Source organism: Girardinichthys multiradiatus, chromosome 9 (genome assembly GCF_021462225.1).
Source record: "Girardinichthys multiradiatus isolate DD_20200921_A chromosome 9, DD_fGirMul_XY1, whole genome shotgun sequence".
Classification (NCBI taxonomy): Eukaryota; Metazoa; Chordata; class Actinopteri; order Cyprinodontiformes; family Goodeidae; genus Girardinichthys; species Girardinichthys multiradiatus.
Genome location: NC_061802.1, coordinates 27,487,762 through 27,502,363, shown reverse-complemented (window position 1 = coordinate 27,502,363; position 14,602 = coordinate 27,487,762). Strand labels below are relative to the sequence as shown.

Here is a 14,602-nt window from a genome sequence, read left to right as displayed (position 1 = left end):
ACTGACACCACTATTCCTTCCTGCTTAAAATCTGCCACCATTATTCCTATCCCCAAAAATCCTGTGATCTAAAGGACTAGAGACCAATAACGCTGACATTGGTTGTCTTGAAGTGCTTTGAGAAACTCAGTACAACATAGTAAAATCTATCCTGCCCTCAGTACAACTCCAGGGGCCAACTGATCTAGAGAAGAGGACATCACTAATTCACATTACACTGAAGTTTCTGGAGAAATGGAGCACTTAAGTCAGACCGCTTTTTATTGATTATAGTTCTGTTTAGCACAATCATCCCAAACATTTAAGGACTAGAACAACCTGCATGTCATAATGTGGTTATGGGGTTCACACGTTTTACGTTAGACATTTTTACTTCTAAGGGCTCTAATTTTAAGAGTTCTCACTTCACCCTTTTTCAAATATGACCCCCCCTGCAAAAAACAACACAAAAAACAACTGTGAATTTATGGCAGATATTTCTATACTAGGCATGCTTTATGGAACCAGCAAAATGCTAAGTCGTATAGACATTAAGGAAGGAAGGACAACTGTTAGACAATGGGAAAGCAAAAAAAGACTCCATACTTCATTTTTATTTTCGAATACTTATTTAGGCCTGGAAAAAACTTTGAACAAAGTCCATACTTTTCAGACTGTGTGGGAACCCTGGTGGATCAAATATTTTTTTCCTCACAAACTGTCCACAAACAGACTGGGCGCTACAGCTCCTTCATCATCACATTCTAGACAGAACACAGAACATTCCTCTGGGAGGCACTACAGGAGCTTATAATGGCAAAACAAACTGAAACACAGCTTTATTTCAAAAGGACACTGAAGAATGTAGACACAAGCCACTTATTTTATTTAACTCAACCACTGCACTGTTAGAATCAGATTTCCATGATACCTTGTGATTCTTCTTTCAATGTATCCTGGAGTTTCAATATAAATTTCTGCTAAAGGCTATGTCTGTTTTAAATGGGGCACCCTGAAGGCTCAAGATCACTGCTATCATTGCCATAATTGATTATCAGTCTCTGTGAGCAGAGATTTCCCTGGATTCTCTGAATAATTGTGTAAAATTATACACCTTGGATGATGAAACTCTTTGTAATATGTCATGGGGAAATGTTATTTTTAGTGTTAAACTATTTACCAACAGTTACCTTTCGATAGACCAAACTTGAATGACTCCCAGGTAAATTAAAGTCTGCACGCTTTGAAAATTATTGCTTTCTTTTATACATCATCTCATTTGCCCTCTGACTCTTAAAATTCTGCAAAAAAAAAATCAGCTTCTACGTTAAATCCTCATTCCATCCTTGATGTCTCCACTTTGACCTCTGGAAAGTTTTTTGATTTTCCTGTTTTTTTTCATCAGCAGAGTTTGCTGCCAGTTCTGCAGCCAGGCACACTCAGCGACAAAAATATCTCACGGACCCCACCGCGCGCAGATGGCCTCTCAGCTTGTCTCGTCACGACTCACCGTCTATTACAGGAGGTTTTGTGATGGACGGTCAGCTTCTGAAGGAGAACTTCTTCCATTGGGTATGTGGTCGGAGACACGGAGGATGCCCTGACTGCAGCTTGGCTTGGCGCTGGGGGAAACCGTAGGTTCTGGAACGAAGCCATTGATGCAGCAGGAAGTTATGTGTATGGGAGCCAGGAAAGCTGTAGCTTGGATTACACTGTTGGGTGGCATGGAGATACTCAAAATATCCACAGTGCTGTGAAAAAAATGTGCCCCCTTATACGTTTCAGCTGTTTGTTTTTTTTGTTACGCTTAAATATTTCAGATCCAACAAATTTTAATATCAGACAAGGCAAACACATGTGAATCATTCCATGGCAATGGTTCGTATTGCACTTTGACATTTTCAAATTTTTTTTACCAAATGTATTTACAAAACCCTTAAATGTTTCAGATCCAACAAATTTTAATATCAGACAAGGATAAAATGAAGTTTTCAAATGAAGATTAGTTATTAAGAAAAAAAATGTATCCTAACCAACCTGGCCCTATGAAAATGTAATTGCACCCTGAACCCAACAACTAGGAGTGGCATGCCTGGCTGCAAGAACTGCTGCCAACCATTTGCGATAACTGGCAATGAGTCTTTACATTACAGTGAATGAATTTTGGCCCACTCGTCTTGCAAAAATTTTTTATACAGCCATCCTGAAGGGTTTTCAATAAAGAACAGCCTATTCAAAGTTATGCCTGAGTGTCTAAATTTGCTTTAAATCCAGACTCTGGTTAAGCTGCTTTAAAACACTTCTTTATTCATTTATTTTTTAGCATGTTTGATGAAATACACACCTTCCAAAAGGTTTCTGTTTTGTCTCGTCAGTCCAAACAATATCTGTTTTACCTACTTCATGTTGTCAGACAGGTTCTATTTAAATGATTTATTAATTCCACAAGTCTGGTAGTAATCGGGCGTGGGTGTGGCTATTCAGTTAAATCATCAGTTAACTTGATCCAAATTGATTCATGATTTTAAAAGAGTAGCGAGTATATTTTCTAACAGGCTATGTTGGTTTGGATAACGTTTCCCTTTTACAGGTGATAAAAGAAATCCTCATTTGAAAATAGTTTTTACTTAGGTTAAAATGGTCTGATATTGAAATTAGTTTGATGCACTGAAGCTTTTAAGTGTGACAAAAAAAAAAAGCAAAAATAGGGTGAAAAATACTTATTCACAGCACTTTAAGCTTGAATTAACATCCAAGCAATCTCTGCTAAATATTCACATTGACTAATCCTAATCATAGTGTTTAGATTGCGTAATAAACTCTTATTATCAATATTATTATTCACTGTCGGGAGGTCAGAGGGGGTGTATGCTGTGTGTCAGCATCTTGCCTGCCTCTCATGGACAGGTATTCTTTGTACACAATAATGGTCTTGTCTAATCAATCACAGGTCATTGTCATGGCTCAAGGGCGTGCCAGGTTAGACGCTGATGAGATTACGGGGCATGGGAGACAAGAGACAGGGGTGGAACATGACTTGTTTACTGCAGCTGTTTGCAGTCAGCACATTTAGCATCTTTCAGCGGCTCATTCCTCGTCCCCCGTCCTCCCAGACAGTGAGACAACGTGACGAAGAGACAACAAGGCCCCTAGTGGTGGAATTAACAAGACACGTTCAAAATGCTGTCTAGATTGGATGGGAGTTAACAAGGAGACAAGCAAGGGGACATTCGAGCCATCAATATGGGCGACTGGCAGGTCCTGTCAGTGCACTGACACGTAGAGAGCTAATTATCAATGCTAATTACAAGGATAGTCAACAACAGCAATACGGAAAGGGACATTTTTGTCCCCAGTATCAAATCAACACAGTGAAAGACCTCACGTCCAGAGGCCCAAGAGGACAAAAAGGAGCTGATTTTAATCCCTGATAGAACAAACTGTCCCTGTTAGATATACAAGCTCTTTAACTTTAATAATAAGTGTAAGAAAATTGAGGAAGGCCTCTGTTCTTTTTAAGAAAAGAATAACAAATGTAAAATTTGTGGATTTATTGGACTGAGGCACTTTTAGCCTTCTATAGTTTAAAAGTTCATGCTTTTCTATACTCTTTTTTTTTTGTCATTTGCACATGTATGTTTTAAAATAAGGGACAGAAGAAAATCTGAGAATAATACAAAGGAGGAAAACCATATTGTGTATTTTGTTTAATTGCTCTTAAAGATGTCTCAGGACCGGTGTCACATTCTTTATTTCTTGGCCATCAGTGTAGTCTAATACCAGGTCAGCTAAGGTTATCTAGTTTAAGTACCTCCATCTATGTCCATTCCTAACATTTTAATTGTTCAAATATGGGACTTCACTAAACCTTAAGTAAATGTTAACATTTGCTAATTAAGATTCTTTCAGTACATTTGTTGTCCCCGTACACTCCTTCTGCTTTAAACTGTTTGCAGCAGCTACCCAAACTGAAAGAATCTTTAAAAGTGTAGTCTTTCTTGTTCAAATTATGTTTTCAAACTTTTTCAGACTTTCCAAGAACTCCGGACCTATCGGTTTGTCCAAAAACCTCAACAATATCCATGGATTTGGGCATGTCGGCTTTTACATTTTTGGGAGAACTCATGTGAGGACACCTGTTCATCTGAGCATGGTGACAATATTTGTGCAATCAACCGTGTGCATAAATGTGTGTGTCTGTGTGTGTTTGCTTGCTTGCATATGCGAGCACCTAGCCATTTGTGCATATCCGTGTGATGTGATGTGCATGATGGGTGGTAGCGAAGCATATTTGCCTCCCAGCTATATCATTTGCATACTTGTCACAGCCTCTGCGTTGGGTGTCAGGTTCAGTGATGCATGTTGTTTTTCCACTGGCAGCTCTGGCATTCACGGAGTCCTGCTGTTACGGTGACGTGCACATCAAGTGTTGCTGCGTCGGCCGACAGTCAGACATCACACACATGCAGAGAGGTGACGCAGCTATCAACTTGTGACGTCACTCAGAGCTGTTGAGCAGCCCAACAATGCTCTGCTTGATTAGACTGCAAGTGAAAAACTCAACCTCTGGTGAAAATCTGCAAGCTTGCTGAATTGGAAAGTCTGAAAAGTGAGTTGTCCTTCAGTAGTGAAAATCTGAACATGGTAAAATCTCTCGACTGACTGCAACAAAAACAAAAACCTAATCTTTCAGGGACGCATTCTGCCCTCAATTACTTTTAAAAGTTCCTTCAAAGCAACATAGAAAACAAAACAGAAATGCAAATAAGAGATAAGTACATTGTGTAATCATACATAAAATGCATCTACTGTATCCCCGCATACTGAAGTGCACTCATACACAGAGAAAACATCAAGCTGTGTTTTGAACAAGATCCCAGATTCCTTCAACCTTGATCTGCTCTACACTTATATTCAAACTTTACGGTCTGGACAGCAGAAACCAAGGTTTTTGTACTATAAATAAGTAAAAAAAGATCACTTAAACTCTTTTACATTTTGTCACATTACACGCGAAGCCTTCAATGGATTTCATTTGATTTTTTGTGATGGATCAACGCAAAGTTCAAGTGGAATGGGAATTTGAAAAGAAAATCTCAAAAATGTAGCATGCATTTGCTTTCAGCATCCCTGAGTCAATACCTAGTCAAACCACCCTTACAGCCACATGTCTTTATGGGGATCTCTTGCCTTTTGTTTATCCTCATTCTTTGTATGGACAGTCTCTGTCTGCAACCAAATTCCAAGTCTTGCAACACATTCTCTATTAGATTTAAGTTTGGACTTTGACTGGGGCATTCTAATAAGAGAATATGTTCTGAGCTACACCACTGTAGCTCTGGCTGTGAGTTCAGGGTCTTTGCATTGTGGGAAGGTGAACCTCCAACCCCAGTCTTAAGTAAATTGTAAGTTCCAACACGTGTTCTTCCCCACAGGATAATGCGGCCACCACCAAGTTTCAGTGTGGGTATTTGTTCTGGGTGATGTGCAGTGTTTGTTTTCCATTTACACTGTTTTGCATGTAAGCAAAGAACTTCAGTGTTGATCTAATCTGAACAAAGCACCTTCTTCCATATGGTTGCTATCTCTTCTACACGGTGTGTAGCTAATTTTAAGAACTTTAAATGGCTTTCTTTTTATCACTCTTCAGTAAAAGCCAGATTTGTTGAGTGCATGACTACTAGTTGTCCTGTCAATAGATCATCCTGAGTTGTAAATGTATTTTCCTCCTCCAGAGTTACCATTGCCCTCGAGACTTCTCTGATTAATGCTTTCCTTGGTCACTCAGTCAGCTTAGGTGGATGATCATTTCTCAGTAGGTTTCCAGCCATATACTAATTAGAACACCTTTGAAAGCAGTTGGTTGGACTGGGTTTTATTAAGGGGTATCACAGTAAGAGGGATGAACACAAATACCAACCAAACTTTCGAGGTTTTATATTTGTAAAAACTGTTGAAAGCCCTATAAAATTTTCCTTCCACTTCATAATTTTTGTTACTTTGTCTTTCAATTAAATCCCAACAAAACACATTGAAGTTTGTGCTTGTAAAATGACAAAATGTGAAAAATTAAACAGGTACAAATTGATATAAAGCACCCCATAAGACTTATGGATGTTGTAGTCACAGGCTGAAGAACAGTTACACTGGGTAACAAACAAACATGGTTGTTAAATGATTAGAGGACGATAAAAAGTCATACACACAAGAAAAGCTGTCCCTGCTGTTTCAGAGAGGAGCATTCTCAGCTTGACTAGATGATATAATGAGCCGTTACGTTGTGGCTGATGGGATGAGAGAGGACAGGACATTGTAGAGGAGAAAAGAGTGCAGCAGAGATATCAAAAACAAACACACATAGCCACAGAAAGCGTATCACACATTTTCTTGAGCACATTCAAACTGTGACAAAAGTCTTAGCTGCTTGAAAGGTTAAGATTTCAATTTCGGTGGATGCAAGTCACCGTGGTGAGGAAGGTTAGAAAGGACAGATGAAAAGGTGAGGAAAGACACTGGGAAGGTGGCTGTGGTTATGGGCCGAAGGTTTTTATTTGTCGTGAATTAGTTTGGAGGAATGTGTTGGTGTGAGATGAGGAAAAGAGGGGCAGGTAGAGGGTGGTGGGGTGGGCATGCTAAAGGTCTCTGTTGATGATTTACACGCTCCATCAAGCAGACTGCTGGGGCGTAAAAAGTGACATGGTCTGTTCCTTCAACCTGCCTGACCCCAATCTCCACTGTATATTATGTTCCCCTGCTGCCTGCCCAATCTCTGTAGCTCCTCCTCCTCAGCAACCTGTCCTCTCAAACACACACATTCCTGGACAGGTACGCTGGGGTTGCAAAAGTATTCTTAGCCCTTTTTCACATTACATTTCTTGTCACTTTACAACCACAGTGTATATTATTTGGGATTGTATGTGAAGACCCAGACACAAAGTAGTGCATAACGTAATGAAGGAATAGTGTCTGAATAGCAATTTTTCAAGTCATGCCAAATATTCTCAATTTATTTTAGGTCTGGAATTAACTGGATCATTCTGAACATAAGCATACTGTGCTCTAAACCGTTCTATTGTAGCTCTAGGTGAATGATCTTGCTGGAAGGTAGACCTCCACCCCTACCCTACTCTTTTGCTCCCTCTATTAGGTTTTTTCCAGTATTGGTCAGCATCTTCCCATCAACTCTGACCAGCTACTATGAGAAAGAACAGTCATCTCCACAGCATGATGTCGCCACCACAGTATGTTTAGGCTAAAGCGCTTATTATTGTTTATTCACAAAATTGAAATAAAATACATTGCCATTTGTGGTTGTGATGTGACAAAATGTTAAAGCAACAGTTAAAGAAATATGGACTGTAGGGCTAAATTATTTTAATCTTCTACAAGTTCTTCTCTATCTTCCGGGTTGTATGTTTAGCACAGACTCCAGATATCCTAACCCTGTCATGTTAGAAACACTCAGACTTGTGCAAATGGCCTTCATCATAATATTTGAAAGAAAAAGCAGAAATCATTTTTCTTAATGAGTTTCTTTTGCGAAGTAACATGCTTTACACTAAGCTAAGCTAAGCATGCTAGGTACCTCTAGGTTCCCCCTTCAGTGTAAAGAGCTTAAGCTGAAAAGAGAATGAGAAGAGTTGATCAACACTGATCCATTTGGTTGTTGTTTAAATTCTCCTTAACATTAGTTTTTGTCAACTGTCTAACCTTCCAGCAAGCTTTGTTTTATTTTACCTTTGTGCAGATGTGGTAAAGACTAGAATCCAGTTCATCCAGTAAGATTATTTATTTTACAGTCTTACAGTTCGGTTCTGAATTCCACAGAATTCCTCAGAATGTCCAACCTGTGCCAGATAAACAGCCTCTATCACCTTGGAGAAACACTTTTGAGGCTGAGTCGGATTGATGTGCAAGAGATTATTCCCGCCCTGTAAGCTGTGGAAAGGGATGTTCAGAACTGTAGGTCCAGGCACCCAGTCTGGTTCATAGAGAGGCTGTTCTCTGGTGTTGGAACCTGCAGTACCTGAAAGGTCTTCCTCCATTTAAATAAATTGCTTTTCTTCTCTTTCCAACTTTTGTTCAGACATAAGTCTGTACAAATAATTGTGTTTACTTGTGTTTACCTCAGATAAATGTGACATTTATAGAAATTTTAAATCTTTAATCAGCTAATGATGATATGAACCTTCATTCTCAGTTGTCTTTGGGAATTCTATTTGGAGACTTGGAGCTCATATTTATGTGATTTTTTTTCATTACTTTCTATTTAATTAAACACTAAAATATATTGTTGAGATTACTAGTAAAATAATTATATATATTGTATTAGTAATCAGATCCAATATGATCAACTAAAATATTAATATTGTGATTCTGAGAATAACTTTGATATTCCTCTCATTCCTTTTTATGACGTATGCAGTTAGGGCTCCCTGACAAATATTTTTGCCTTAAAACAGAGTTTTGAGTATGATAAGAAAATTGTTTTTTTATTAATGACACTTATTAGATTTAGAATATGTACACACAATGATCAACCTTTTATGGGCCTTTATTGCTCCTCTATATTCCTATCAATGCACCTGAATGCCTGGCTGTTGTGGTACATGCACATGGACTCTACCTTAATATGATGACAACTAACATCTATAGATCTGATGACTTCAGAGGATAACTTTAAACCAGCTGAAAGGAGATGGCCTGACTGTTACACATTTGCTTCGTTCTCTTCTCACAGAATACATTTTTGTTTGTTAAAAAAAAAAAATCATCACCTTAAAGAGTTTTGCTGATCAGTATGTGGAATGGATCTTTAAATTGCTTACTACTTGTGTGTTAATTAACCGTGCCTCATCTATACTAAAAGAGACCACCAGTACTTGGCACTAGAGGGCACTAGGGCTGCGTTAATACCAAGCTGCCCCTCCACCTGCAGTGCAAGTGCATGAGAGCACATACTCCTCATGTGTAGGGCCCTTGTCGTTATCAAAATCTCTTTCCCCTTCTTCTCGATCACTCTATCGGTAAGATCGCACCACTAACAGCCAGCTTTCAGGAGGTCCTCGCCTCTGAGAAGGTCAGACGAAGGAAAACTTCCTTCCTATCTGGCTCCATTAAGGCACCTGGGACCTTCGACTTCAGTGCTAAAATCCATCTGTGCTTGTTTGTGCATGCTTGAAGCTGATGGGACTATTGTTTGTTTCACTGTTTATTCCAAGCTTCAACCGTGCACACACGCAGCGCTACACATGTCGACAAAGGCCCTTCTCTTTTTTTCTCTTTTGTAAATGAAATCAATAGATGCAGATATCATCCGCATTCTGCCACTGCACATCTGTCGCAACAAAAGGCAACAAAAGAGCAACTTGCTTCTCTAGCAAGTACAAATGACTTGACATGCAGAGTCACAAATGCATGCACATATTCCCAATTAAGCACAAAACAACAATAAAATAATGATTCAAGCATCTTGATGATTGCAAGCATGTGTCAGTGTCAGATGAGAAGAGAGAACAAATAACATGAGACAGTTATTGCTGTTCTATGCATTTTGAGCCTCACGGATTACACACGATGAAGGATACAAATCTCCTCAGAGTATGGCACAGGGGCGGTGCTGGCAACTGTCATATAGCCGTAGAAGGACACCTCCAGAGTGTAGCAATAGGAAGTATCATCAAGAAGACCACCGAGGAATCGCCGACCGGTACCAGCTTTCACCTTGTCACGGTTAAAAGAAGTGTTCGACTGGTGGAAAAACAACAAAAAATAAAATGCAGGTGAGTTAATCACAAAACCTCTTCTCAGGATTTGGGGTAAAGTGCTTCTGTTGGCAAACATCTACTTCAAATCAACACTTTCAAGTAATCTATGAATTCTAAATCCCACACAAGCACTTGACTTAAGTTTATAAAATCAAACGTCTCCTGTTTGAAATATTCAGTTTTGAGACTTAAAAGACTAGTTATTTAATGCAGTATAGTTAAAAAAAAGACAGGAAGCACACATTTGGCTAGTTTATATTTCAGACAAATATGCTAAAAACAATAATTCTTCCCACCAAATTGTAAAATAACTTCATCTCATCTAATTTAGGGAAGAAGTGTCACCTATAGATTTGTACAACGGTTAAATCAGCTTTGTTCATATCACATTTTTCAAGTAGAAGTCTATGTGATTCACAAAGAATAAAACCATCACAAAACATAGTTTAAAGTATCATAGCATTAAAACCCTGAGTAACAATAGTATTAGTAGATGATAATCATATTAACAAAGGAGTCACACAGTCAAGTCATTGAGACAGTTGACAAATTTGACAAATTATCAAAAACAAAATGTAATAATTAAAGATAATAGTTTTTAGCAAATTCAACAGTGGCAGAGTTGGGTTTATTGGTACTCCTAATAACTCCTTTAAAATAAATGTAACTAAAGCTATTTAATATGTTTTTTAAAAGTTGATCAATGTAGGAACTTTTAATTGGTAATCCATGACTTTCTTTTTCCTGGGGAATGATGGAACACAGATGCCTATTTCTTTTAGCCATTGGCAACTAGGCTAAAGGAAGACTAATATTTATAATGCCACCACACATAGTGAGGAGAATAGTAAAGGAGGTTAAAAAGATCTCCAAAGCTCACTGTTGTAATGGTAGTTCTACATGTACTACCACTGCATGGTGGAGGCTTTGTGGTGCTCTGGGACTGTTTTTCTACTAAGGCCAAGGGAACCTCAGCCCAGTGCATAGCATCATGAATTCTTTGACATACTAGGACATTTTACATAGGAATCTGGTGGACTGAAAATGAAAACTGAAAATGGGTTGTCTATGGGTCTTTCAGCCAGATTATCCAAAACATATGGCAAAATCAACTAAGAAATGACCACCAGACCAAATCAAGCTTTCGAGATTATTATAGTCTTCAGATCTGGATCAGATAGAAAACCTTAGTGTAAATTGAAGAGAAGAGAGGATAAAAATGACTTGGGATTCTGAACAACCTTAGAAAGTCTTTGAAAAGAGGAATGGTCAAAGAGCCTCTTACGTTTTGCTCCAACCTTGTGATAAGTGCGGTTATATTGCCAAAAGAGGGCTGTAGAAACTACTGACAGCAGGGATGCAAACAACTCCGCTACCAGTAACTTTGTGAAAAAAATGATCACTCACCCATTTTTCTTTTAAACATTTTTGTCCCTACTTAATGAATGTACTTAAATTAAAGGTCAGGTTTGTTTCAAATTTCTTAATTGTGTGAGTATTCTACTGTAATAAAAAATGCATTTAATTTAAGTTTTTACACATCTTAACAAGAGGTACCAATTAATTTGCCTGGCACAGAAAATGGTTACTCTTAATAAATTTAAGGATTGGCTTCAAAGGAAGAGAGTGTGTTAGCATTCTGCACCCCGAGCTAATTCCCAAAGAGAGAAACCTGGAGAACCAGGGTCTGTCTCCTGGTCTGATTTTGCACATTCCAAAAATAACTAGTAAACCTGCATATTGAGAACTATGTTTATTTTACTTTACTATGACACAAGTCTGGTAAAATTAATAGTTTGTCAGTGTTCCAGAAGAAAATGTTTAGTTTATTTCTCTTTTGCAATAAACCAAACCACAGAGCTTCACATTCTTTGTAAGCTTGATGTTTTACTCAGTGGTCTGCCACTTTGTTGTTTCACTCTCGCTGCTTTCATCTGCATTGTTTCTCAGCAAACAGCATACTAAAAAGCAACCTAATGCCACATGCCAGTCATCAAACAGGAAATTTAGCATGCAGTTTGCAAACACATGTGCTTCATTTAGCAGGTAATGAGCCATTTATATATATCTAAGGATTCAAGGAAGACCAGAAATGCTACTCAGAGTCTGCATGATGTTTTATTAAGGAACTGTTTGCTAACAAGTTTGCCACATCATATTGCGTCGCACACAATTGGCCAAAAAGGGAAAGACATATTTAAATTATAGATACAGCAACAGTAACCTATAGTAGAGGGAAGGGAGTGTTTAATAAGATCACTGAATACGTTGGAATAAGTAATCTGAGTAATTACAGAATCAATGGACAATCATGCTCCATTTGTTCATAAAATAATAGATGACATGCCTATATCCAACCTTTATAGCAAGAATATTATAAGCTCAACCTAATGTGCCAATTTTGTGCATTGATGGTACACAGTGGAGGCAGCAGCTGTCTTTGAAAGGTAAAGTTAATTTGAAATTGCCATAAGAATTAATCTTAGAGAGCTCTGGCTCCACAACACCTCTGAAACTAATCTGATCTTCTAGATTAATATATTAATAGAATCGTCCAAAATGTCATTATGAGGATATTAGTTAGCTTAATTTCCTGTGATCAATCTGCCGTTCTCCTGAAAATAATCTTATTTTTCGATCTCAAAGACAAAGTCCTGTTTGTCCAATCAATGTGTTTCATTTGTTTTCATAAAAAAATGCTTGAACAATGTGAAGCTGCTTCAAAACTGTACTGAACAAACCATGTGGATAGCCTTGTCTCCCTGTTTTACACAAAACTATTTAGAGATACACCAAGAAATCAGCTGGTGACCAGGTTTAGCTGATATTACACTTAGGCAAAACATATACTTTTCACAATATTCCAATCTTTTAAGATGTACATGTATATAGCTCTAATCTGTGATATTAAGAAGTAAATAATACTCTGTTCTAATTCCTTTTAGTTGGGTTTTATTTGCGAATACAGCTGACCCATAATCTGGAGGGTTTAGTTGATTTCCAGTTGTGCAGCGCGAGAAACCACTTTGGCCTGGCCTTATTTTAGGGAAAGTCATACTATTTTACACTAAATATTTACTGAAGAGGAGAGTAAACAAAAACAGAATTTTTAACTTATTTTGAGTATTTATGTTTATTAGTTTATTATATTACTGGACCAAAATCTTAAATCATTAATCAGGATTTAAACAGATCTTCTAAATGAACAATGACTAATCGTTTTAACAAATTAGCTACAAAGTGGCTTAATGACAACAAAGTCAATATTTCGGTGTGGCCCTGATCTCAGTCAGGTTTGGAGGTCACAAGCAGGGCATCCTACAAACCTGCAATAGGCAATATTACTATGGTATTTCAAAGACAGAATTTTTTTTTTACGTCAAAATATTCATGTGTGATAGTATATTGATTCGATGCAAAGAAATACGTATAACCACTATGATAAGTATTGACTGACATGTCACATTAGTAAAAATGCATTGATGTCCTGGGATTTCTCACTCAGAGCCACTTGCAAAGGGGAGTTCATTTTAGCAGATTTACACAATGCTATTACAAACTCTGGCTGTAAATGGACAAAGTGTGGGAGAAAAATCTATTTCAGCTCTGAGCGTGTCAGCTATAACACACAATTTGACGCTGTCTGGGGATGAGTGTGAAAAAATGTTCCATTCACTGTAAATTCACTCTACAGAAGCGAGAGTTGACTTGCTGAAATGCAGACTCGACGGCCGCCGGTGGGAGTTTGCCATGATTGTGTTGTGCTGCTGCTGCGCTGGGTTTTAGGTTGTGCTGAATGGTCATGGGGACAATGGCGCAGAAAGGGAGATGACCCCTGGGCCAGCTGTCACAAAAGCCTCCCGGGTACAGAAAGAGAGTTTCTCCTGAAATGGAGTTGAGCTCATTGTTTCTAACACACCCCACAGTAGTGACTTGATACTAAGTAACATTTTCATACTGTATGTGTATGGACTGTATGTGGTCTGGATTCAATTATAATGTATGTTAGTATTGATAGGTAATTACGGTTAGTCTGCATTATACTTTTAAGATGCTCCTCTTTTAAATGTCAATGTCACTTAGTAAATGAAGCACAATAGAAGGAACTAGGTGATAATTCCTTGTCAAAAAGAGGGGGTGTATGTGTGACCCATTGGAGGGATTTCCACTGTCAATATAAACCAAGATTCAGCCACTGGGTAGCCTAAACCATCCTGGCCTACATTTATAGTCAAACACTGTGATTTGACCTTTTACTTGCCTGCACAGAAAACTGGAAGGGTTTTCAAGTTCTTTAGAGTTTTTGACATTCATATATTTTGTTTTCCTAATTTGTATACAGACAAGTGACAAAGTTGTTAAAGTGTTTTGTTAAACCCTTTAAAATTAAAAATCAAAGGAGTGAAGTATTTGATTAACATAAGTGTCTTTGTTATGACATCTGTAATTAGGATGTGGAGCATCCCACAGCTAGAAGAGATCCTTGAGAGGCTTCAACACTGTGATTGGAGTCCACCTGAACATAACTGAATTAATTGGATGTAATCAAGGAAGGTCTGCAGAAGGTCAAACAGTTGATGGTGTTTGTCTTCATGAAAACCAAGTTATGAGGTCAAGAGAAAAATCCACAAACCTTTGAGACGGGATTGTGTCTATGTGCAGGCCTAGTAAAAGATGTAAAAACATTCATCAAAGCTTCTGTTTAAAGTAACAAAGTTTTTAAATATATTCAGTTCAGTTCAGTTTTATTTATATAGCGCCAATTCACCACACATGTTGCCTCAAGGCACTTCACAAAAGTCTGGGACATACATTCCAATTAATCCTAATCATTGAACAGTGCAGTCAGATTCAGT

The 14,602-nt window shown here is 38.0% G+C and overlaps 1 protein-coding gene and 1 long non-coding RNA gene across 3 annotated transcripts in view; one reads left to right on the top strand and one right to left on the bottom strand.

Moving 5' to 3' along the window:
- agbl4 (AGBL carboxypeptidase 4) overlaps positions 1-14,602 on the bottom strand; it is a 479,295-nt gene that overhangs the window by 3,357 nt on the left and 461,336 nt on the right. The window contains exon 11 of the mRNA XM_047374823.1: positions 9,567-9,729. Coding sequence (XP_047230779.1) covers positions 9,567-9,729 — 163 coding nt within the window. The remainder of the gene's footprint in view (positions 1-9,566; positions 9,730-14,602) is intronic.
- On the top strand, positions 673-8,132 carry LOC124873834. Of its 2 annotated transcripts, XR_007039645.1 has the most exons (4): positions 673-1,551; positions 4,009-4,132; positions 4,360-4,588; positions 7,807-8,132. It is a non-coding gene; the product is annotated as an uncharacterized LOC124873834 (long non-coding RNA). The 2 variants fall into 2 exon arrangements; XR_007039644.1 differs by having other exon boundaries at positions 4,009-4,588.